This window comes from Coregonus clupeaformis, unplaced genomic scaffold, assembly GCF_020615455.1.
Source record: "Coregonus clupeaformis isolate EN_2021a unplaced genomic scaffold, ASM2061545v1 scaf1762, whole genome shotgun sequence".
NCBI lineage: Eukaryota > Metazoa > Chordata > Actinopteri > Salmoniformes > Salmonidae > Coregonus > Coregonus clupeaformis.
The window spans coordinates 36246-62922 of NW_025535216.1; the positions used below are offsets into that span (position 1 = coordinate 36246).

A 26677-nucleotide genomic window follows, 5' to 3' on the forward strand; every position below is an offset into this window, starting at 1 on the left:
CCCCATTTATACCTGGTGCTAACATGCCCCCTTTGTCCTGATATTGTCTTCATTCTGCTTGTGTCCACATTTTTAGACAGGTGTAGACGATTAAAATACACATTGTGATCTGATTTTGATCAGATCTTCCTAGCCACCTCCGGAGCTTGTCAGGCACGCATTGTGTCTGGATATGAATCAATTGCAAACTAATCTGGATGGTCAAACCATTTAAATCATCGTTATACCGGCATCTAAAATCATTGACAGGTACCGCTATTGACTTATGGCATCAGTAATTTTCTTAAAATAAAGAATTCTTAATTAATTTGCATACAGGGAGACATCAGCCAATCTGGTCACAATGCGGACACATTGAACGGATAAGACACACATTTTAATACAATGTGTAGATGCGACAAACCTTGATCAGATAGTGATTGGATCATAGAATTAGGAATTAGAATACTACAATGGACATGAACCTTCTGATGTGATAAAGGTCAGCCATTTTGGTCAGGGAGTTGATCAACCATGGTTTGCCAGTGCTGTGATAAGATATTGTGTACATTAATGCATTTAAAGAATACATGTTTGTTAGCTAGCTAGCTAGCTAGCCAGACAGCTTTAGAGGAATTATTCCATGAATTGTTCAAATTAACTGGCAATATGCCATCATTCCATTCAAACAATGCATTCAATCCACAGCCATACACTGGCTGAAATCAGTTGATGATAGGACTTAGACAAGTTGTAAATGCAACAAGTACCGGTACTGATATTGTATCATATAATAGCACTCCCCGCTTCCCAATAAATAAAACATGTAGACATTTATGGTCTGTATACATATATTTTAGAGGCTATTTATACAGAAAATGTGTATAAAACCCATATAAACTGTATTTATAATTATATGACTATTTTATTCCTCTGCTGCCATTAATTCCAATTAGACTGGTTTGGATTTCTCCTTGACCAATATGGCTGCCATTTTCACCACATTCTGGAACTTGGTTATGATGGTTATGACATAGCCCCTTTAGTAATTTAATAGGATCTATATGGATTGGATCATATTGTTCAGATCCCGAAACACATGTTGGTGCAGGGTGTAAAAGAGGCTTCTGTGTGGGCTGAATAACTTGGCTGAATCATTCTTACTAAGCCTATTGTTCTAAGTTTTATGTATTTTAAAAAACAAACACAAAAAACGAGTAGGATTCAGCAGTTCATAAGTTCATACTTGGGTCAAGTTGTACAAATGCTACAGAATGTAAACATTTTGTACCTATGATTTGTAAATTTGCTTTGACCACCAGTCATCCATATTTACGGCTATTGACTTTCTCTGCACTAAAGAGGCACATCTGTAACCATATTCTAGTGACAGCATTTTACGAGACTATACGTTATGTATGTATGTTGAAATAAACACTGTCTCTCTCAGGCATGGCCGGCAACTGGATCACTGGCCCGTCCAATCAGACAACAGACTTCGGCAGCGTGTTCACTCACCAGGTACAGCACTGAGGATGTCATAACATAAGGCACCTGTGCTTTTATGTTCATACCACACAAGAATGCAATGAAATTATTTAGATATTGAAAATGAAAATATTTGATAACACCCTAAGCCTATTATTATATGCTGTCTCATAATAATCTCATAATGATCCTGACTAAATACCAACAATAATACCAGTTATAATATAAGATGAAAAGTTGAAACATTGGGACATAACATATTATAAGACTCATTATAAGACATTATAGGCTGTTACCCACCCCCACTCCTATCCACCGCAAGTCCAAATTATCTTGGTTTACATGTCAGTCTATACTGACAAGTGGGCTTTGCTAATCGTCATGGCACAAATTTGTCAGGTAAGTGGATGCCTTAATCTAATGTAAGGCAAAAGTTTTTAGTTTTCACATAGAAAATGTTAAATGTTGTGAAATGTGGAGTGGCAGGGCAGGGGTATGTGGTTGATTACCTCCCACTAGGCAAAAACTGGTTGAATTAACATTGTTTCCACATAATTTAAACACCAAAAATCTATGTGATGAAGGTGAATCAATGTAGAAACTGATTGGATTTGCAAAAGTCATCAACGTAAGGGCATTTCCTCTTTTTTTTTACCCAGCTTTTAACCTAAATGGTGACATCTTTTGTTGTTTTCATGTTGAATTCACGTTAGTTGAAAACTCAACCAAATGTAAATCAAAACTAGATGTTGAACTGATGTCTGATCTCTTTTTGTTTCCTTTTCTCATATCTGCGATGAGGCTCGGGCTCAAAGAAAACAGCTATTGCTTTAAAAAGCTAACGTTACGTGCAAGAAAACTATATGAATGACTGATAGCTACACGTACACTTAAATGTTTGTACTGTATAGGCATGCATACACTCTTAGAGAACCCATCTAGCTGTCCCCATAGGATAACCCTTCCAGGTAGAACCCTTTTTGGTTCCAAGTAGAACCCTTTTTGGTTCTATGTTATACATGGAACCCAAAAGGGTTCTACATGGAACCAAAAAGGGCTCTCCGATGGGGACAGCTGAATAACCCTTTTCAAACACTTTTTTTTCTAAGCATAAGCTTCTTCAACAAATGTGCTTGCTTTATCTTATTCTCATGCATCAACCACCTCTCTATTCTTATCCTCCAGCCAGACTCTCATCCTGCTTCTCCCCACCAGGTGCTCCCAGTTCTCTATGTGCTGATCGGTGGCGTGGGCTTGGCTCTCAACAGCTTGGCTGCCTGGATCTTCTTCCGGGTGCCCAGCGACTCAGGCATGGTGGTCTACTTGAAAAACATGGTAGTGGCTGACCTGCTGATGCTGCTCACCTTCCCCTGGCGTGTGGCCAGCGAGCTCGGCCTGGGCGGCTGGCACGTTCGCGTGGCCGTTTGCCGCTACAGCGCCGTGCTCTTCTACTCCTCCATGTACGTGGGCATCATCTTAATGGGCCTCATCAGCCTGGAGCGCTACGTCAAGGTCGTAGGACACTCATCGTCCTGCACGCACCTCCTGCAGCGAGTGGGGTTCACCCGGGTCCTGGCCCTGCTGACGTGGAGTCTGCTGCTACTCTCTGTACTCCCCAATGTCGTGCTCACCAGCAAGCCTGCGGATGAGGAGAGCTCCAGGCACTGTGTGCAGCTAAAGACCCCCCTGGGTCAGCAGTGGCACAAGGTGTCCTCGTATTTCAACGTGGCCCTGTTCTGGGTCACCGTACTGGTGCTAGCCTTCTGCTACTCTTCCATCGCCCGCCACTTCTACAAGTCGCACCGCCGCGTGCGCCAGGACGACAGCAGGGTGTACAGCAAGTCCAACTGCAGCATCTTCAGCCTCCTGGCCGTGTTCTTCATCTGTTTCGTGCCCTACCACATCTGCCGCGTCACCTACACCCAAAGCCAGTTACCCGGCTCCGGCTTCAGCTGGCACAGCCGTTATATGCTGTTCCAGGCGAAGGAGGTCACCCTCTTCCTGTCGGCGCTCAACGTGTGCCTGGACCCAGTCATCTACTTCTTGATGTGCACTAAATTCCGCGAGTCACTACTGAAGAAACTGCCCAGAGCCGGGGGAGGACCAAGGAGATGTTCCCTTACCACAGAACAGACCATTAGTAATATGTGATGACAGGAGGAGAGGAGAGGAGAGGAGAGGAGAGGAGAGGAGAGGAGAGGAGAGGAGGAGAGGAGAGGAGAGGAGAGGAGAGGAGAAGCATATGTGGAAAAATAGTAAAGCAGCAAAAGGCAAGAATTCTAATACTAGATACATTTTACATTTACATTTTAGTCATTTAGCAGACGCTCTTATCCAGAGCGACTTACAGGAGCAATTAGGGTTAAGTGCCTTGCTCAAGGGCACATTTACGTCATTTAGCAGACGCGACTCACAAATTGGTGCGTTCACCCTATAGCCAGTGGGATAACCACTTTACAAATTTTTTTTTTGGGGGGGGGGGGGTAGAAGGATTACTTTATCCAATCCCAGGTATTCCTTAAAGAGGTGGGGTTTCAAATGTCTCCGGAAGGTGGTGAGTGACTCCGCTGTCCTGGCGTCGTGAGGGAGCTTGTTCCACCATTGGGGTGCCAGAGCAGCGAACAGTTTTGACTGGGCTGAGCGGGAACTATGCTTCCGCAGAGGAAGGGGAGCCAGCAGGCCAGAGGTGGATGAACGCAATGCCCTCGTTTGGGTGTAGGGACTGATCAGAGCCCGAAGGTACAGAGGTGCCGTTCCCCTCACTGCTCCATAGGCAAGCACCATGGTCTTGTAACGGATGCGAGCTTCAACTGGAAGCCAGTGGAGTGTGCGGAGGAGGGGGGTGACGTGAGAGAACTTGGGAAGGTTGAACACCAGACGGGCTGCGGCATTCTGGATGAGTTGTAGGGGTTTAATGGCACAGGCAGGGAGGCCAGCCAACAGCGAGTTGCAGTAATCCAGACGGGGAGATGACAAGTGCCTGGATTAGGACCTGTGCCGCTTCCTGTGTAAGGCAGGGTCGTACTCTCCGAATGTTGTAGAGCATGAACCTGCAGGAGCGGGTCACTGCCTTGATGTTAGCGGAGAACGACAGGGTGTTGTCCAGGGTCACGCCAAGGCTCTTCGCACTCTGGATTCAGGAGGGAGGAAAATGTGGCAAAGAGCTTCCTAGGGTTAGAGGCAGATGCTTGGAATTTAGAGTGGTAGAAAGTGGCCTTAGCAGCAGAAACAGATGAAGAAAATGTAGAGAGGAGGGAGTGAAAAGATGCCAGGTCGGCAGGGAGTTTAGTTTTCTTCCATTTCCGCTCCGCTGCCCGGAGCTCTGTTCTGTGAGCTCGCAATGAGTCATCAAGCCACGGAGCTGGAGGGGAGGACCGAGCCGGCCGGGAGGATAGGGGACACAGAGAGTCAAAGGATGCAGAAAGGGAGGAGAGGAGGGTTGAGGAGGCAGAATCAGGAGATTGGAGGGAGAAGGATTGAGCAGAGGGAAGAGATGATAGGATGGAAGAGGAGAGAGTAGTGGGAGAGAGAGAGCGAAGGTTGCGGCGGCGCATTACCATCTGTGTAGGGGCAGAGTGAGTAGTGTTGGAGGAGAGCGAGAGAGAAAAGGAAACAAAGTAGTGGTCGGAGACATGGAGGGGAGTTGCAGTGAGATTAGTAGAAGAGCAGCATCTAGTAAAGATGAGGTCAAGCGTATTGCCTGCCTTGTGAGTAGGGGGGACGGTGAGAGGGTGAGGTCAAAAGAGGAGAGGAGTGGAAAGAAGGAGGCAGAGAGAAATGAGTCAAATGTGGACATAGGGAGGTTGAAATCCCCCAAAACTGTGAGGGGTGAGCCATCCTCAGGAAAGGAACTTATCAAGGCGTCAAGCTCATTGATGAACTCTCCAAGGGAACCTGGAGGGCGATAGATGACAAGGATATTAAGCTTAAATGGGCTAGTGACTGTGACAGCATGGAATTCAAATGAGGAGATAGACAGGTGGGTTAGGGGAAAAATTGAGAATGTCCACTTGGTAGAGATGAGGATTCCTGTGCCACCACCTCTCTGACCAGATGTTCTCGGGGTATGCGAGAACACATGGTCAGACGAGGAGAGAGCAGTAGGAGTAGCAGTGTTTTCAGTGGTAATCCATGTTTCCGTCAGCGCCAGGAAGTCGAGGGACTGGAGGTTAGCATAGGCGGGGATGAAGTCAGCTTTGTTGGCAGCAGAACGGCAGTTACAGTACGGCAGATACAGTATGTGTTTATATATTGCAGGGAGTTAGACTGACCCTTTTGTAATGAACTCCTCTGAAGACATGTCTGCGCTGCATTAGACATTATAATAACAGACATTTGTTTGTAGAAAACACCTTTACAGTATTAAAAATGCTTACATTTCATTACTACAGAGGGAATAGGAACCTTTTCACACGTGAGTTCCAAATGTCTCTAACGGTCGCCCCACCGTGAGTTGTTTTATGCACGTGATGTCAGAATGCACTCATTGTTCCAAAATGTGATTGTTATGCAATAGGACAGTTAACACTATGTTTCAACTTGTCAATTTCAAATTATTTTCTAACAAGTTGTATTTTCTAACAACAGTTTGAATTTAAGTGTGTTCCGCCTCCTCATTAATAGCCAATTTCAGTGTTGTGGACAATTTATGTTTGAGGCTTTACTGAGCCGGACAAACTTCCATCTTTGAGGAAAGCCCTTCCCCATTTTTTCAGCACATCAAGTATGCAGACATTTGCGCGGTCTTCCAAGAAATGGCACATTTTCTGGCTGGCGCTTGCATTATTGCATTGTTGTTTTCCTTACAAATAATACCTTTGGACATGTTTGTGTTCATATCAAAGTACGTGCCTTATTTTCTGTATATCGTGTTGTCGTTTCTACTGTAGTATGTATGTATGTATAGTATGTACAGTGGGGAGAACAAGTATTTGATACACTGCCGATTTTGCAGGTTTTCCTACTTACAAAGCATGTAGAGGTCTGTAATTTTTATCATAGGTACACTTCAACTGTGAGAGACGGAATCTAAAACAAAAATCCAGAAAATCACATTGTATGATTTTTAAGTAATTAATTTGCATTTTATTGCATGACATAATTCGGAAATCGGCCCTGGAATTTCTAACACATCGGCCAATTTTTTTCCTTGAGGCCCCGACACCTGCCAATTTTTTTTCCTTGAGGCCCCCATTATTGCCAAATAATTATAATTTTTGCAACAAAAATAAAATAAGTTAGACAGGCCCACTGGGCTAAAAATGGAACAGCCCATATGGCATTTGCCAGACATGCCAGATGGCCTGTCCACCCCTGCATACTGTAATGTGTCTGAGAGAGTGTCTACCAGAGTACAGAACACTGAAGACGTGTCTGCGCTGCATTAGAAATTATAATAACTGACATTTGTTTGTAGAAAACAACTTTACAGTATTTAAAATGCTTACATTTCATTGCTACTGAGGGCATATGTTAAGACATGGGTTAAGCATGGGTCAATAAATTTTACCTGTGGTAAATTCAATTGATTGGAAATTATTTGGGAAGGCCTGTCTATATAAAGGTCCCACAGTTGACAGTATATGTCAGAGCAAAAACCAAGCCATGAGGTCGAAGGAATTGGCCGTAGAGCTCAGAGACAGGATTGTGTCGAGGCACAGATCTGGGGAAGGGTACCAAAACATTTCTGCAGCATCGAAGGTCCCCAAGAACACATTCTAAAATTGAAGAAGTTTGGAACCACCAAGACTCTCCCTAGAACTGTCAGCCTGGCAAAACTGAGCAATCGGGGGAGAAGGGCCTTGGTCAGGGAGGTGACCAAGAACATGAATATTGACTGGTTTTCATCAAGCTGTCCACTCAAGAGGAAGCTTCTCACTGTAACCAGTGCCTGTAATCTGGTTCAGGTTATTACTCCACCTACCAGGGTATTTATAAACACTGCAGGAACAAGATCATCCACATGTATCAATCACATTTTTACTAATACTCTAGAACTTTGTTCTAAAGCTGAATCCGTACCCATTGGATGCAGTGAAATCCAAAGTTTCAAAAGCTGGGCCTAAAATAGTGTATAAGAGTCTTATGTGGATGATGTTAAAAATATTTGTTGGTCTGATGTGATTAATAAGGAGCATCCAGACGCTGCACTTGATGAATTTATGAAATTTCTTCTTCCAATTATTGATAAACATGCACCTGTTAAGAAACTGACTGTTAGAACTGTTAAGGCTCCATGGAATGATGAGGAATTAAAAACTGTATGGTTGAAAGAGATTGGGCAAAAGGAGTGGCTAATAAGTCTGGCTGCACATCTGACTGGCTGACTAACTGCAGATCGAGAAATTATGTGACTAAACTCAACAAAAATTAAAATAAACTGTATTATGAAACCAAGATCAATGATATAAAGAATGATGTAAAAAACAACAACATTGAAGTACTTTAAATGAAATTACGGGCAGAAAGACAAATTCAACTCCATCTTTCATCGAATCAGATGGCTTATTCATCACAAAAACATTTGATGTTGCCAATTATTTTAATGATTACTTCAATGGCAAAGTGGGCAAACTTAGGAAGGAAATGCCAACAACGAACAGTGAGCCATCATATTCATGCATATAAAAACTAATAATGAAAGAAAAGCATTGCAAGTTTGAAGATTGTAAAGTTAGTGTGGGAGAGGTGGAAGAATTATTGTTATCAATCAATAATGACAAACCTCCTGGCATTGACAACAGATGGAAAGCTACTGAGCATCGTAGCTGACTCTATAGCCACTCCTATCTGTCATATCTTTAATCTGAGCCTAGAGGAAAGTCTTTGTCCTCAGGCCTGGAAGGAAGCCAAAGTAATTCCTCTACCCAAGAGTGGCAAAGCGGCCTTTAATGGTTCTAAAAGCAGACCTATCAGCTTGTTGCCAGCTCTTAGCAAACTGTTGGAAAAAATTGTGTTTGACCAAAGACAATGCTATTTCTCTGTAAACTAATTAACAACAGACTTTTAGCATGCTTATAGAGAAGGGCACTCAACATGTCCTGCACTTACACAAATGACTGATTATTGGTTGAAAGAAATTGATAATAAGAAGATTGTGGGAGCTGTACTGTTAGATTTCAGTGAAGCCTTTGATATTATTGACAATAAACTGTTGTTGAAAAAATTTACACTACCAGTCAAATGTTCGGACACAACTACTCATTCATTTTTAAATTTTTTAAATTTTAGTCATTTAGCAGATGCTCTTATCCAGAGCAATTTACAGTTAGTGAGTGCATACATTTTCATACTGGCCCCCCGTGGGAAACGAACCCACAACCCTGGCGATGCAAGCGCCATGCATTCAAGGGTTTTTCTTTATTTTTACTATTTTTTACAATGTAGAATAATAGTGAAGACATCACATATGGAATCATGTAGTAACCAAGAAAGTGTTAAACAAATCAAAATGAATTTTATATTGGAGATTCTTCAAAAAGCCCTTCTTTGCCTTGATGACAGCTTTGCACACTATTGGCATTCTCTCAACCAGCTTTTCAATTAACAGGTGTGCCTTGTTAGAAGTTAATTTGTGGAATTTGAGCCAATCAGTTGTGTTGTGACAAGGTATACAGAAGATAGCCCTATTTGGTAAAAGACCAAGTCCATATTATGGCAAGAACAGCTCAAATAAGCAAAGAGAAACGGCAGTCCCATCATTACTTTAAGACATGAAGGTAGGTCAACACATTTCAAGAATTTGAAAGTTTCTTCAAGTGCTGTCGCAAAAACCATCAAGCGCTATGATGAAACTGGCTCTCATGAGGACCGCCACAGGAATGGAAGACTCAGAGTTACCTCTGCTGCAGAGGATAAGTTCATTAGAGTTACTAGCCTCAGAAATTGCAGCCCAAATGCTTCACAATGTTCAAGTAACAGACACATCTCAACATCAACTGTTCAGAGGGGACTGTGTGAATCAGGCCTTCATGGTCGAATTGCTGCAAAGAAACAACTACTAAAAGGACACCAATAATAAGAAGAGACCTGCTTGGGCCAAGAAACATGAGCAATGGACAATAGACTTTATCTTGGCCAGGTCGCAGTTGTAAATGAGAACTTGTTCTCAACTGGCTTACCTGGTTAAATAAAGGAGAAGCATAGTTTTGGTTCCAACCGCCGTGTCTTTGTGAGATGCGGTGTGGGTGAAAGGATTCTCTCCGCATGTGTAGTTCCCACCGTAAAGCACTGAGAAGGAGGTGCTATGGTGCTTTGTTGGTGACACTGTCTGTGATTTATTTAGAATTCAAGGCAAACTTAACCATAATGGCTACCACAGCATTCTGCAGCGATACGCCTTCCCATCTGGTTTGGGCATTTCAACAGGACAATGACCAAACACACCTCCAGGCTGGGTAAGGGCTATTTTACCAAGAAAGGAGAGTGATGGAGTGCTGTATCAGATGACCTGGCCTCAACAATCCCCCGACCTCAACCCAATTGAGATGGTTTGGGATGAGTCGGAGGGCAGAGTGAAGGAAAAGCAGCCAACAAGAGCTCAGCATATGTGGGAACTCCTTCAAGACTTTTGGAAAAGCATTCCAGGTGAAGCTGGTTGAGAGAATGCCAAGAGTGTGCAAAGCTGTCATCAAAGCAAATGGTGGCTATTTGAAGAATCTCAAATATAAAATATATTTTTATTTGTTTAACACTTTTTTGGTTATTATATGATTCCATATGTGCTATTTCACTGTTTTTATGACTTCACTATTATTCTACAATGTAGAAAATAGTCAAAATAAAGAAAAACCCTTGAATTAGTATACAGTGAGGGAAGAAAGTATTTGATCCCCTGCTGATTTTGTACGTTTGCCCACTGACAAAGAAATGATCAGTCTATAATTTTAATGGTAGGTTTATTTGAACAGTGAGAGACAGAATAACAACAAAAACATCCAGAAAAACGCATGTCAAAAATGTTATGAATTGAAATATAATGAGGGAAATAAGTATTTGACCCCCTCTCAATCAGAAAGATTTCTGGCTCCCAGGTGTCTTTTATACAGGTAACGAGCTGAGATTAGGAGCACACTCTTAAAGGGAGGGCTCCTAATCTCAGCTTGTTACCTGTATAAAAGACACCTGTCCACAGAAGCAATCAATCAATCAGATTCCAAACTCTCCACCATGGCCAAGACCAAAGAGCTCTCCAAGGATGTCAGGGACAAGATTGTAGACCTACACAAGGCTGGAATGGGCTACAAGACCATTGCCAAGCAGCTTGGTGAGAAGGTGACAACAGTTGGTGCGATTATTCACAAATGGAAGAAACACAAAAGAACTGTCAATCTCCCTCGGCCTGGGGCTCCATGCAAGATCTCACCTCGTGGAGTTGCAATGATCATGAGAACGGTGAGGAATCAGCCCAGAACTACACGGGAGGATCTTGTCAATGATCTCAAGGCAGCTGGGACCATAGTCACCAAGAAAACAATTGGTAACACACTACGCCGTGAAGGACTGAAATCCTGCAGCGCCCGCAAGGTCCCCCTGCTCAAGAAAGCACATATACATGCCCATCTGAAGTTTTCCAATGAACATCTGAATGATTCAGAGGAGAACTGGGTGAAAGTGTTGTGGTCAGATGAGACCAAAATGGAGTTCTTTGGCATCAACTCAACTTGCCGTGTTTGGAGGAGGAGGAATGCTGCCTATGACCCCAAGAACACCATCCCCACCATCAAACATGGAGGTGGAAACATTATGCTTTGGGGGTGTTTTTCTGCTAAGGGGACAGGACAACTTCACCGCATCAAAGGGACGATGGACGGGGCCATGTACGGTCAAATCTTGGGTGAGAACCTCCTTCCCTCAGCCAGGGCATTGAAAATGGGTCGTGGATGGGTATTCCAGCATGACAATGACCCAAAACACACAGCCAAGGCAACAAAGGAGTGGCTCAAGAAGAAGCACATTAAGGTCCTGGAGTGGCCTAGCCAGTCTCCAGACCTTAATCCCATAGAAATTCTGTGGAGGGAGCTGAAGTTTCGAGTTGCCAAACGTCAGCCTTGAAACCTTAATGACTTGGAGAAGATCTGCAAAGAGGAGTGGGACAAAATCCCTCCTGAGATGTGTGCAAACCTGGTGCCCAACTACAAGAAACGTCTGACCTCTGTGATTGCCAACAAGGGTTTTGCCACCAAGTACTAAGTCATGTTTTGCAGAGGGGTCAAATACTTATTTCCCTCATTAAAATGCAAATCAATTTATAACATTTTTGACATGCGTTTTTCTGGATGTTTTTGTTGTTATTCTGTCTCTCACTGTTCAAATAAACCTACCATTAAAATTATAGACTGATCATGTCTTTGTCAGTGGGCAAGCGTACAAAATCAGCAGGGGATCAAATACTTTTTTCCCTCACTGTATGTGTCAAACATTTGACTGGTACTGTATGTGTTATGGTTTTTCAACCTCTGCCATATCGTGGATTCAGAGCTATCTATCTAATAGAACTCAAAGTGTTTTCTTTAATGGAAGCTTCTCTAATGTCAAACATGTAAAGTGTGGTGTACCGCAGGGCAGCTCTCTAGGCCCTCTACTCTTTTCTATTTTTACCAATGACCTGCCATTGGCATTAAACAAAGCATGTGTGTCCATGTATGCTGATGATTCAACCATATACACATCAGCAACCACTGCTAATGAAGTCACTGAAACACTTATAGTTGCAGTCTGTTTTGGAATGGGTGGCCAGTAATAAACTGGTCCTGAACATCTCTAGAACTAAGAGCATTGTATTTGGTACAAATCATTCCCTAAATTCTAGACTTAATCTGGTAATGAATGGTGTGGCTGTTGAACAAGTTGAGGAGACTAAATTAATTGGTGTTACCTTAGATTGTAAACTATCATGGTCAAAAAAAGATAGATTCAATGGTTGTAACGATGGGGAGAGGTCTGTCCGTAATAAAGAGATGCTCTGCTTTTTTGACACCACACTCCAAAAAGCAAGTCCTGCAGGCTCTAGTTTGATCTTATCTTGATTATTGTCCAGTCGTGTGGTCGAGTGCTGCAAGGAAAAACTTAGTTAAGCTGCAGCTGGCCCAGAACAGAGCGGCACATCTTGCTCTTCATTGTAATCAGAGGGCTGATATAAATACTATGCATGCCAGTCTCTCTTGGCTAAGAGTTGAGGAGAGACTGACTGCATCACTTCTTCTTTTTATAAGAAACGTTCATGTGTTGAAAATCCCAAATTGTTTGCTTAGTCAACTTACACACAGCTCTGACACACACACTTACCCCACCAGACATGCCACCTGAGGTCTTTTCACAGTCCCCAAATACAGAACAAATTCAAGAAAGCGTACAGTATTACAGTGCCTTCGGAAAGTATTCAGACCCCTTGACTTTTTCCACATTTTGTCACATTACAGCCTTATTCTAAAATGGATTAAAAAATTAATCCTCAGCAATCTACACAAAATACCCCATAATGACGAAAGCGAAAACAGGTTTTTAAAAATGTTTGCAAATGTACAGTGGGGAAAAAAAAGTATTTAGTCAGCCACCAATTGTGCAAGTTCTCCCACTTAAAAGATGAGAGAGGCCTGTAATTTTCATCATAGGTACACGTCAACTATGACAGACAAAATGAGAAAATAAAATCCAGAAAATCACATTGTAGGATTTTTAATGAATTGATTTGCAAATTATGATGAAAAAAAGGATTTGGTCAATAACAAAAGTTTCTCAATACTTTGTTATATACCCTTTGTTGGCAATGACACAGGTCAAACGTTTTCTGTAAGTCTTCACAAGGTTTTCACACACTGTTGCTGGTATTTTGGCCCATTCCTCCATGCAGATCTCCTCTAGAGCAGTGATGTTTTGGGGCTGTCGCTGGGCAACACAGACTTTCAACTCCCTCCAAAGATTTTCTATGGGGTTGAGATCTGGAGACTGGCTAGGCCACTCCAGGACCTTGAAATGCTTCTTACGAAGCCACTCCTTCGTTGCCCGGGCGGTGTGTTTGGGATCATTGTCATGCTGAAAAACCCAGCCACGTTTCATCTTCAATGCCCTTGCTGATGGAAGGAGGTTTTCACTCAAAATCTCACGATACATGGCCCCATTCATTCTTTCCTTTACACGGATCAGTCGTGCTGGTCCCTTTGCAGAAAAACAGCCCCAAAGCATGATGTTTCCACCCCCATGCTTCACAGTAGGTATGGTTCTATTTTGGTTTCATCTGACCATATGACATTCTCCCAATCCTCTTCTGGATCATCCAAATGCACTCTAGCAAACTTCAGACGGGCCTGGACATGTACTGGCTTAAGCAGGGGGACACGTCTGGCACTGCAGGATTTGAGTCCCTGGCGGAGTAGTGTGTTACTGATGGTAGGCTTTGTTACTTTACATGGCCCCAAAAATGTATGCACGCATGACTGTAAGTCGCTTTGGATAAAAGCGTCTGCTAAATGGCATATTATATTATTATATTATACTTTGGTCCCAGCTCTCTGCAGGTCATTCACTAGGTCCCCCCGTGTGGTTCTGGGATTTTTGCTCACCGTTCTTGTGATCATTTTGACCCCACGGGGTGAGATCTTGCGTGGAGCCCCAGATCTAGGGAGATTATCAGTGGTCTTGTATGTCTTCCATTTCCTAATAATTGCTCCCACAGTTGATTTCTTCAAACCAAGCTGCTTACCTATTGCAGATTCAGTCTTCCCAGCCTGGTGCAGGTCTACAATTTTGTTTCTGGTGTCCTTTGACAGCTCTTTGGTCTTGGCCATAGTGGAGTTTGGAGTGTGACTGTTTGAGGTTGTGGACAGGTGTCTTTTATACTGATAACAAGTTCAAACAGGTGCCATTAATACAGGTAACGAGTGGAGGACAGAGGAGCCTCTTAAAGAAGAAGTTACAGGTCTGTGAGAGCCAGAAATCTTGCTTGTTTGTAGGTGACCAAATACTTATTTTCCACCATAATTTGCAAATAAATTCATTAAAAATCCTACAATGTGATTTTCTGGAGGAAATAAATCTCAATTTGTCTGTCATAGTTGACGTGTACCTATGATGAAAATTACAGGCCTCTCTCATCTTTTTAAGTGGGAGAACTTGCACAATTGGTGGCTGACTAAATACTTTTTTTCCCCACTGTATTTGCTATGAGACTCTAAATTGAGCTCTGGTGCATCCTGTTTCCATTGATCATCCTTGAGATGTTTCTACAACTTGATTGGAGTCCACCTGTGGTAAATTAAATTGATTATATATGATTTGGAAAGGCACACACCTGTCTATATAAGGTCCCAGAGTTCACAGTTGCATGTCAGAGCAAAAACCAAGCCATGAGGTCGAATGAATTGTCCGTAGAGCTCTGAGACAGGATTGTGTCGAGGCACAGATCTGGGGAAGGGTACCAAAACATTTCTGTAGCATTGAAGGTCCCCAAGAACTCCATCATTCTTAAATGGAAGATGTTTGGAACCACCAAGACCTTTGGCCGCCCAGCCAAACTGAGCAATCGGGGGAGAAGGGCCTTGGTCAGGGAGGTGACCAAGAACCTGATGGTCACTCTGACAGAGCTCTAGAGTTCTTCTGTGGAGATGGGAGAACCTTCCAGAACAACAACCATCTCTGCAGCACTCCACCAATCAGGCCTTTATGGTAGAGTGGCCAGACGGAAGCCACTCCTCAGTAAAAGACACATGACAGCCCGCTTGGAGTTTTCCAAAAGGCACCTAAAGACTCTCAGACCATGAGAAACAAGATTCTTTGGTCTGATGAAACCAAGATTGAACTCTTTGGCCTGAATGCCAAGCGTCACGTCTGGAGGAAACCTGGCACCGCTCATCACTTGGCCAATACCATCCCTACGGTGAAGCATGGTGGTGGCAGCATCATGCTGTGGGCATGTTTTTCATTGGCAGGAACTGGGAGACTAGTTAGGATCGAGGGAAAAATGAACGGAGCAAAGTACAGAGAGATCCTTGATGAAAACCTGCTCCAGAGTGCTCAGGACCTCAGACTGGGGCGAAGGTTCACCTTCCAACAGGACAACCACCCTAAGCACACAGCCAAGACAATGCAGGAGTGGCTTCGGGAAAAGTCTCTGAATGTTTTTGTGTGGCCCAGCCAGAGCAAGGGCTTGAACCCGATCAAACATCTCTGGAAAGACCTGAAAATAGCTGTGCAGCGACACTCCCCATCCAACCTGACAGAGCTTGAGAGGATCTGCAGAGACGAATGGGAGAAACTCCCCAAATACAGGTGTGCCAAGCTTGTAGCGTCACACCCAAGAAGACTCAAGGCTGTCAAAGGTGCTTCAACAAAGTACTGAGTAAAGGGTCTGAATACTTATGTAAATGTGATATTTCCCTTTTTTCTTTTTAATAATAATAAAAATAATACTGTTTTTGCTTTGTCATTATAGGGAATTGTGTGTAGCTTGATGAGGGGAAAAAACGATTTAATCCATTTTAGAATAAGGCTCTAACGTAACAAAATGTGGAAAATAGTCAAGGGGTCTGTATACTATCCGAATGCACTGTATCATATGATGATACAGTATATTGTTGTCACTCAAACCAGAGAACAGAATGGTTTTATGACTCATACCAGAGAACAGTACTGTATTATATATATAATATGTGGATATTTTGCAGCAAAAAAAAAAAGAGAAGAAATGCCAGTGGAAAATTTGTTTAATCCCCACATGGGGGTAGCGTACTCAAGAGTGTGCATGCAAGAGTGTGCATGCGCACACACAAACACACACACACACACACAGAGATACATCTCCTCTGTGGTTGTAATAGATAGAGCTACATTTGCATGGCTGGAGGAGGAATGTCTAGAACAGATTATGTTTCAGGAAACTAGAGGCCAGAACAACAGCATTCCAGAGTACCAGGCAGCCACCAACTCCTCCATAGGGCTCTGACGGGCAGCGCCCCTCATTTCATGGTTGTGGTGCCGGAACTGACATGGCCACTCACATTTCAACAACATACTGGTTATTGTGGTTCCAAATGTTGAATAAAAAACTGTGATATAAGAAGAAGATGTGATCCTGATACAGTCAGGATGCTCTCGATGGTAGAGCTGTAGAACGCTTTGAGGCTCTTTGGACCCATGCCAAATCTTTTCAGTCTCCTGAGGGGGGAAAGGTGTTGTCGTGCCCTCTTCACAACAGTCTTGGTGTGTTTGGACCATGATAGTTCGTTGGTGATGTGGACACCAAGGAACTTGAAACTCTCGACCCGCTCCACTTCAGCCCCATCGCTGTTAATAGGGGCCTGTTCGGCCCTCCTTTTCCTATAGTCCACAATCAGCTCCTTTGTCTTGCTCACATTGAGGGAGAGGTTGTTGTCCTGGCACAACACTGCCAGGTCTCTGACCTCCTCCTTATAGGCTGTCCCATCGTTGTTGGTGATCAGGCCTACCACTGTTGTGTCGTCAGCAAACTTAATGATGGTGTTGGAGTCGTGCTTGGCCACGCAGTTGTGGGTGAACAGGGAGTACAGGAGGGGAATAAGCACGCACCCCTGAGGGGCCCCAGTGTTGAGGATCAGCGTGGCAGATGTGTTGTTGCCTACCCTTACCACCTGTCATGAAGTCCAGCATCCAGTTGCAGAGGAAGGTGTTTAGTCCCAGGGTCCTTAACTTAGTGATGAGCTTTGTGGGCACTATGGTGTTGAACGCTGAGCTGTAGTCAATTAACAGCATTCTCACATAGGTGTTCCTTTTGTCCAGGTGGGAAAGGGCAGTGTGGAGTGCGATTAAGATTGCGTCATCTGTGGATCTGTTGGGGCGGTATGCGAATTGGAGTGGGTCTATGGTTTCCGGCATGATGGTGTTGATGTGAGCCATGACCAGCCTTTCAAAGCACTTCATGTCTACCGACGTGAGGGCTACGGGGCGGTAATCATTTAGGCAGGTTACCTTCGCTTTCTTGGGCACAGGGACTATGGTGGTCTGTTTGAAACATGTAGGTATTCCAGACTCGGTCAGGGAGAGGTTGAAAATGTCAGTGAAGACACTTTCCAGTTGGTCCGCGCATGCTTTGAGGACACGTCCTGGTAATCCGTCTGGCCCCGCGGCCTTGTGAATGTTGACCTGTTTAAAGGTCTTGTTCACATCAGCTATGGAGAGCGTGATCACACAGTCATCTGGAACAGCTGGTGCTCTCATGCATGCTTCAGTATAGCTTGCCTCAAAGCGTGCATGAAAGGCATTTAGTTTGTCTGGTAGGATCGGGTCACTGAGCAAGTCGTGGCTTGGTTTCCCTTTGTAGTCGGTGTAGTAGGATTCAATCTTAGTCCTGTATTGACGCTTTGCCTGTTTGATGGTTCGTCTGAGAGCATAGCGGGATTTCTTTTAAGCATCCGGATTAGTGTCCCGCTCCTTGAAAACGGCAGCTCTATCCTTTAGCTCGGTGCGGATGTTGCCTGTAATCCATGGCTTCTGGTTGGGAAATGTACGTATGGTCACTGTGGGGACGACATCGTCGATGCACTTATTGATGAAGCCGGTGACTGAAGTCGTATACTCCTCAATGCCATTGGATGAATCCCGGAACATATTCCAGCAGGAGGTACCAGTCAATCACTGGTACCTCCTGCTTTAGGTTTTTCTTGTAAGCAGGAATCAGGAGGATTGAATTATGGTCAGATTTGCCAAATGGAGGGCGAGGGAGAGCTTTGTATGCGCCTCTGTATGTGGAGTAAAGGTGGTCTAGAGTTTTTTTTCCCTCTGGTTGCCCATGTGAAATGCTGGCAGAAATTAGGTAAAACGGATTTAAGTTTCCCTGCATTAAAGACCCCGGCCACTAGGAGCGCCAGTTCTGGATGAGCATTTTCTTGTTTGCTTATGGCCTTATAAAGCTCGTTGTGTGCGGTCTTGGTGCCAGCATCGGTTTGTCATATTTGACAAGCGACCTCTTGATTTGACTTGCAAATGCAGTATCTGGCGCTTGCAATGCCAGGGTTGTGTTTTCGATTCTCACGGGGGGCCAGTATGAAAAATTAAAAAATGTTTTTACATTGTAGTAAAACAAAATACTTCATTTGATATGCGTTGACATCAAATTACATGGCATTACTACATTCTGTAGCAATGTATGTTTTGTTCAATTAAAAAATACATACAATTGAATGTGATTTGATTAAAATGAATGCCTTTAACTACAGTAGATGCAAAAAGGTGGGCGGATCATAAAAAATCTGTTATCTGGATAAGAGCATCTGCTAAATGACTAAAATGATTTAAAAAAATATCTGAGACCTGCTGTTATAGTATTGAGTAATGGTGACCTATTTAACCATAACCACATCACTGTTTCTTGACAAGAGAAAATATTTCCATGCGCTCTCTTCTTCTATGTCTCTCTTACACATACACTCTCACACACACACACACACACACACACACACACACACACATACGTATGCACACAAGGCTCACGCGTGCATTCACGCATTCTCACTCTCTCTCACCATATATCACAAACACACACACACATTCATAAGCATTCACACTCCCGCATATAAATACAGTGAGGTTCTTCCTTATGAAAAAGGAAGTTGTAGAGAATAGAGAACACACTTTGATCTAACCAGGCGGTCCAGCTGACATACTATATCTTTGTCTGTACAGAAAAAAAGGTAAGAGATATATCCACAACAACATTCTCTATTACATAGTGATAACTTTATAATTCTGCAACAAATTAGTGATAGATTCTTTTTAAAGTAACAGTTTAAGAGAGTAATAGTGGAGAAATGCAGATGAGCATATCTATTTCCCTGTCAGTTAATGCACCAAGGTATTTGTACATATCATGGTAGTACTACTTTTATGCATAAGCATGAATAAACTACTTACAAATAGTTTACAGTCTATTCATAAATTAGTATTTCATCATTTAACATTTATTCGAATGTATACCATTACTTAAGCATTTATAATAATTTATTGATTAAAGTTATTACTACAAAGTTTAACCAATATCATTAATTAATAGTTGTAGATTGACAAGATGCTGCAAGGAAGTGAGGCAGAAGAAAGTTGATATTCGAGGATCCGTATAACAGATAGGAGGGTCGTTCCACGAATAGAGAGACTTTTGCGTCCCTTTGATATTTTAATTAATTTTAATATAGACCACATGGAAAATTCAATAAATCAAATTTTGTATATAAATAAAGACTTGCTAAAGTGCCAAAATTTATCATTTTGACATGCCCCTCTGTGCACCCTCTGTGACTTCTAGGAAGATTTTTACCCACTTAAACCAGACTTTCTCCAAATTTTCACCATCATTGTAAAGCCCTAGTTGTATTGTTGCTTTGACAAAGTAATTTCTAAAGACTATTATTTAATTCATGTGATTAGATGAATCACTAATCACATAAAATAAATAATAATCTTCAAATGTCTGTCCCTCAATTTAAGGTCAACCCTGTTACGTGAACTGAACTCTGATTTTAATATGGTGAAACTATTAATATTTTTATAAAAACCTGGTTCTACTCTTTTTGGCCATTTTGTGGTGTTTTGTGGTGGAAAATTGCGCACGTCAAGCATAACACGTCAACCCTGTTACCCATAGATAAACGGGCTAGAAATGTTTTAACAATTCAAATTGTTTTATGAAGCTTGCATTCAATTGCCCCTCCCTGTTGCACACAACAAGCTTCCATTCCCCCTGTCACAAGGGATTAATGGCTGATTTAAGATGAAATCGTCAACCCTGTTACGGTCAACCCTGTTACTTTATTTGACACTTAATAGGCACTTACTATAGTATATTTTTTATTTAACCTCAAAAGGTGCTCATTTGGTGGAACGACCCAGGTACTTTAGAGGTTTTTGGGGGATATTGTCTGAGGAGTTAGTTCTCTAAAAAGAACACCTGTTGTTTTAAATGTAAAGCAAGCACAGTCTGTATCCTTTGATGAGAGAACACTGTGTGTTGCAGATCAACATTATTTCAAACAACAAATACTAGAGAGACAAGCTAACAACAAATCACTCCTCTTTACTCTGCTCTATGTGCATAAACCTGTGTACAAAATGGAAGCCAGGCTGCATACCCAGTGAAAGGAGTGGGAGGAACAGACAGCTATTTCAACACATCCTCTGTACAGACCATGAACTACACTGTGGGGAATGGTTCCGGTTCGGCCTCTTGCAACTTGATGGAGGTCTACACTTACCCATTCTTCACCGTAACCTACTCGCTGGTCTTCCTGATGGGCCTGGTTCTCAATGGCTTCACGGTGCGGGTCTACTTCTGCCGAGCCCAGCGCCACCAATCCAGCGTGACGGTATATCTGCAGAATCTGGCTGCGGCAGACTTCTTCCTCAGCCTGTGTCTGCCGCTCCGCATTGCCAACTACGCCACCCACAACTCGGCCCTCATGCGCCACGTCTACTGCAGCTTTGGAGCCACTGCCTTCTACCTCAACATGTACGCCAGCATCCTCTTCATGGACTACATCGCAGCCAACAGGTATTTATTGATAACTGAAGTGTCCGTGTCTGTCAGCCTGTATACCATGGATTTGGTTGTTCTGTCTGACAGCACAGGCAAGAGGCTCTATAAAGAGGGAGATAGCAGTGGAAATAATTCATACAAGCACCCCTGCTAGCCAGCATAAATGGTTGAGACATTTTCCCATTGTTTACGACAGATACTGTAGGTGTTGAATATACAATCTTTATCAAATTAATACAATTTGGCCAAAATCATAATTTTCTTGGACTGCAAAGAGAAGAGACCAGCTGACCCTATCAAATGCCTTTACCATGTCCAGTGACACAACTACAGAAGCAATCTTGTTGGATTTGGATATGTGACTCAAGTTGAATAGTCTTCTTGTGATGATGTATGAGTGTCATCAGTGTTAGCTACCCTTCAAATGTATTGTTTGTTTTGCACATTTCACATTCAAAGGTGCACATTTCACCTCCACCATTCAGGTTGGTAGCCATGTTCATGAATAGAACATCAGTAAGACTCAGTAATGAGTCAGTTCTCAATCCCTGTCACCACTGTTAAGCCATCCTACTGCCTACAGGTACCTGAAGATCGTCCGTCCTCTGGAGACCCACGCCCTGCAAACGGTGCGCGCTGCCCACTACATCTCCATGGCAACCTGGGTCACCCTTCTAGCCTTATCATCTGCGTACCTGACCGTGTCCCTCCTCACCACTTGGGGCACCGATCCCATCCCCGGGACCATGGGCTGTGACGCCCTCCACAGCCCCCAGCTCCTACTGCTCTACAAGATCATCCACAGTTTCTCGGCCGCCATCTTCCTCTTCGTTCTGTTTTCCCTCCTCTTCCTCTACTGGGCCACCGTCCGCAGGCTGCGGCAGGTGCAGCTGAACCAGCAGAACCATCCATCCTGTGGATCCAGCAGGAAACTCAGCAGCTCCAAGAGAAACATGCTAGTTCTGGTCGCCGTGTTCTGCGTGTGCTTCGTGCCGTACCACCTGGTGCGCCTGCCCTACGCCTTCCTCCAGCCCTTCTTGCACAGGTGTGTCTGGAAGCAGGCCTTCTACTACCTGAAGGAGCTGACCGTGCTGCTGTCCGTCCTCAACGCCTGCCTGGACCCACTCATCTACTTCATCTTCTGTAAGGCCTTCAGGGCCCAGCTGGGCTTGAAGATTGTTTTTAGTAAGACGACGACGACGGCACAGCAAGACAGTACAGCCCCACCGCCAGAAGCTAGGAGAATTAGCCAGGGGAACCTGACCACCCTGACACACACCCAGACAAGGACGTCGTTCAGTATGTCGAGACGGGGCAGTGTAATTTAGGGCACACCACACTGCCCTCCTTCTGGACCATGTGCCAGTACAGTTGAATCTGTAGAAAATGGCTGTTGTAAAGGAACTACTGTATGTCATTTAATGCATCAAATTCATCTGATGCTATACATGTAAAACTGTTTTCCTTTGGTAGTCTGTTTACTCTAGCTATTTTTGTAGATATTGTACATTGTCTATCTACTGTCTATATTTTTTAAGCAGCTCTTCTGCATACCTATAAATGATTAGAACTTTGTATTGGGGAAATAAAAGACTGGAACATCCTGGAACGTAAATACTTATTTTGAAGCAAAGATTTGCTAATTTTAAATTTGAAGTCTCTACTCAATACAGAATATTAAATGGGTTACCTATGGGTACCCTTTGGTCTAGATAGAACATACATTTGCCTGGTACTGCTATTTTGCCTAGACCTCAGACATAATTTATCCTTTAATGATGAACTCAGACCACAGCTTGACCTGACTATATCTAACCTGCGGTTTACCTTTACCTTTCTCTGCGATTTAGACAGAGAAATATACTGCTTGGCCTTGTTTCTGTCCCCAAACTCTCTATTCAACCTCCCTGCACACTCATTGTCTTCTTAATCAATGGCTCTAGTATTGTTGTCGACAAAAGTACAGTATTAAATAATTGTGCAATCAATCAATCAAATCATGGCTAAACGTACAGCAAGCTCCAATAAATGATACACATTAGAAATGAGTCCCTGCCCTAATTTCAATGTGTGATCAAAAGCACAGATTAGGGAACAGAAATGACACTTCTCTATTGAGCACGTCTTACTTCTAGGCATCTGTTCCTGTAGCAGAGAGCAGACCGCAGAATCACACCACAGAATGTAATGTCCTCAAAATGTAAAACCTTCAAAACATGACATAATAGACTTGGTATATAGCGAAAAGCTTTTTGTTTTTGTGTGGTATGAGGAACGCTTTTACAAGAGGAAGTCCAACATACAGAATGCCAAAACATTATTGTAGCAAATAATAACACCTATTAAAGTGCATCCTCTTTTAAAGCATTAGCTTATATCTCAGTTTCTAATGCTAAATAGACCTGTAATATAGGACATTTCAACCAAAAATTGAATTTGTTTCAATCTACTGTACAAATGGTGAGATACTGTCAAGGAAACGTATTCCTTAGGTACAGTGAGATACAAAAAAATAAATGGTTAGACTGTTTTTCAAACTACAAAATGGTGAGATTCAGAATGGAAATCATTTTTGGGTTCCTTCTACCGGTCACTGACTGTCTAGGATATGACGTCTGGGTGTATACGCTAAAGAACTTGAACATGAAACTCAGTGCTCACCACTTCCTGTAGTGTCTCATTTTAAACAGACAGTGATGTCGGTGACTCAGCTGAAAACCAACAAACAGACACAACAGAAGAGTGACATTTAAAGTAAGGTTCTCATTTCTATTAAAAACAAGGTTGATAGGTATTGTACTAATATCGCTGCAGTACACTTTTTTATGTTTTGCTGGCTCGCCTCAGTTTTCTAAACTGATCAAATTTGCATGGCCTAACCACATGGGGATTTATACATTTTTTGTCATAGGTGCATTTTGTGTTAGACTTCCTATTCCCCAATTTATGATTACGCTTCCCACAAACTCCACTGATGACATTTACATTACATTTACATGACGCCCTCCCTAAGTGCGTCATCAACGATCAGATGGAGCCTTCCAGCGTGCTCTACATCCTGGTCTTTCTCACCAGCATGGCTGCCAACCTGGTAGCTCTGTGGGTGTTCGTACACAGCTACAACGCCATGAAGAGCATCAATGTCTACCTGGTCAATCTCCTGAACGTTGACCTCCTGCTCACCCTGGCCCTGCCCTTCAAGGTGGCCAAAGACCTGGGTGTGGCGCCCTGGGGCCTCATGGTCTTCCACTGCCAGGTGAGCGCCGTGGTAATCTACATCAGCATGTATGCGTCCATCTTCTTCCTCACCTTCGTCAGCGTTGACTGCTACATGCAGATCAGGTATTATTATGGTTCTTTGAACTTATTTTAATGTTGTACTATCGTAAATTATTGTGTAAGGATTATTAGCTATTTTTTTGTCAAATGTTTTTCTAGGATTAGAGGCATTTTAAACAGTGATTGATTGATTTATTGATTGATCAGCCAGAGCTCCAGACTGTTCCGTATCCAGGAAGTGGGCTTCGCCAGGCTGATGTCAGTGGGGGTGTGGCTACTTGTGCTCCTCATCATGGTTCCCAACATGGCCCTGCCCATCCAGGACGTCCCAGAGAGGGAGTTCCTGAGCTGCTCCAAGCTGAAGCAGAAGGTGGGACTCCCCTGGCACGGCCTCGCCGTCTTCCTCTGTACCATCCTGTTCCTCTACGCGTCCATGGCTGTCCTCGTCTCCAACGGTCTGGTGCTGAAGAGGCTGCTGGCGAGCAGGAATGACCCTGAAGAGTGGCAACGTGCTCTCCGCGCCACCGTCAATGTTGCGGCGGTGACGGCAGCGTATGTGGCATGCTTCGTGCCGTACCACGTGGTCCGGATACCCTATTTGCTAGCCCAGACCCAGGTCATCACTCCAGACTGCCAGACCAAGAGGCACCTTTTCCTGGCCAAGGTGTCCACGTTACTGCTGGTGGTGCTGCACCTCTGCCTGGACCCTGTGCTCTACTACTACTTCTCCAAGGTAGGTCAGGGAGGTGTTCAGGAGCAGGAGGAGCAGGCGGGATTCGAACACCAATCCAACCCCTGACCCTGCAGCTGAAGACTTGAAGCTGCAGCCAATAACTGCCAAGGAGTAGGAGAGAGAGAGGGGGTGACAGAGAGAAAGAAACAGATAGACTGGGAGAGAGAGACACAGAGACTGAGAGAGAAAGAAACAGAGAGAGAAAGAGCGAATGACCACCTTTAGAAAAATTTGGTTTTACAAACCACTTTCCAATAGAGTAGCCTATAGGCCTAGACAAAAATGTAATGTTTTCTTCACAGTGAGGTGTTTTATGCAGTCCTATGATGTTGTGACGTTATGATTGCATTGTTTTACATTTCATTGTTGCATGATCACATTGAATAAAAGTAACAGATGACTGTTTCTTTATTTCGCTAACTTCCTACATTTCAACACATTTTGCCATAGTGCAGAGAGAAAAATGTGCAGTTTTATAATGCTATTCTACACATTTTGTCATTAGGCTAAGATACAGTTGAAGTCGGAAGTTTACATACACTTAGGTTGGAGTCATTAAAACTCGTTTTTTAACCACTCCACAAATTTCTTGTTAACAAACTATAGTTTTGGCAAGTCGGTTAGGACATCTACTTTGTGCATGACACAAGTCATTTTTCCAACAATTGTTTACAGACAGATTATTTTACTTATAATTCACTGTATCACAATTCCAGTGGGTCAGAAGTTTACATACACGAAGTTGACTGGGCCTTTAAACAGCTTGGAAAATTCCAGAAAATGATGTCATGGCTTTAGAAGCTTCTGATAGGCTAATGGACATCATTTGAGTCAATTGGAGGTGTACCTGTGGATGTATTTCATGGCCTACCTTCAAACTCAGTGCCTCTTTGCTTGACATCATGGGAAAATCAAAAGAAATCAGCCAAGACCCAAAACATTTTTTGGGAGACCTCCACAAGTCTGGTTCATCCTTGGGAGCAATTTCCAAATGCCTGAAGGTACCACGTTCATCTGTACAAACAATAGTACAAACAATAAACTCGAGTCCTTCTGTTCAACCGACCTAGAATATCTCACAATCAAATGCCGACCGTATTATCTCCCAAGACAAATTTTCTTTGGTTATAGTCACGGCCGTGTATATCCCCCCTCAAGCCGATCCCACGACGCCCCTTAAAGAACTGGAAACAACATATCCTGAGGCTGCATTTACTGTTGTACTCGCGCTGCCAAAATCCTCGACCATTGCTATTCGAACTTCCGGGATGGTTATAAGGCCCTCCCCCGCCCTCCTTTCGGCAAATCTGACCACGACTCCATTTTGCTTCTCCCTTCCTATAGGCAGAAACTCAAACAGGAAGTACCCGTGCTAAGGACTATTAAACGCTGGTCTGACCAATCAGAATCCACGCTTCAAGATTGTTTTGATCACGCGGACTGGGATATGTTCCAGGTTGCTTCCGAAAATAATTTAGACGAATACACTGAAACGGTGACTGAGTTTAACAGGAAGTGTATAGTTGATGTTGTGCCCACTGTGACTATTAAAACCTACCCTAACCAGAAACCGTGGATAGATGGCAGCATTCGCGCAAATCTGAAAGCGTGAACCACCGCATTCAACCATGGCAAGGTGACTGGCAATATGGCAGAATACAAACAAACAGTGTAGCTACTCACTCCGCAAGGCAATTAAAATG

The 26677-nt window shown here is 43.3% G+C and overlaps 3 protein-coding genes across 3 annotated transcripts; all 3 read left to right on the forward strand.

The window, feature by feature from the left end:
• The first annotated feature begins 1431 nt into the window (after positions 1 to 1431).
• Positions 1432 to 3621, forward strand: LOC121556972 (P2Y purinoceptor 14). The gene is made up of 2 exons (XM_041870862.2): positions 1432 to 1500; positions 2683 to 3621. The coding sequence occupies exons 1-2, from the start codon at positions 1432 to 1434 to the stop codon at positions 3616 to 3618; spliced, it is 1005 nt and encodes a 334-aa protein (XP_041726796.1). The 3' UTR covers positions 3619 to 3621.
• A 17881-nt stretch (positions 3622 to 21502) lies between these two features.
• On the forward strand, positions 21503 to 22366 carry LOC121556979 (P2Y purinoceptor 14-like). The gene has a single exon (XM_041870869.2). The coding sequence runs from the start codon at positions 21616 to 21618 to the stop codon at positions 22288 to 22290; it is 675 nt and encodes a 224-aa protein (XP_041726803.2). The 5' UTR covers positions 21503 to 21615; the 3' UTR covers positions 22291 to 22366.
• A 1015-nt stretch (positions 22367 to 23381) lies between these two features.
• Positions 23382 to 25379, forward strand: LOC121567072 (probable G-protein coupled receptor 171). Its single transcript, XM_041877014.2, has 2 exons — positions 23382 to 24304; positions 24449 to 25379. Exons 1-2 carry the CDS (start codon positions 23937 to 23939, stop codon positions 25038 to 25040), a joined length of 960 nt encoding a protein of 319 aa, XP_041732948.1. The 5' UTR covers positions 23382 to 23936; the 3' UTR covers positions 25041 to 25379.
• The last annotated feature ends 1298 nt before the right edge of the window (positions 25380 to 26677 follow it).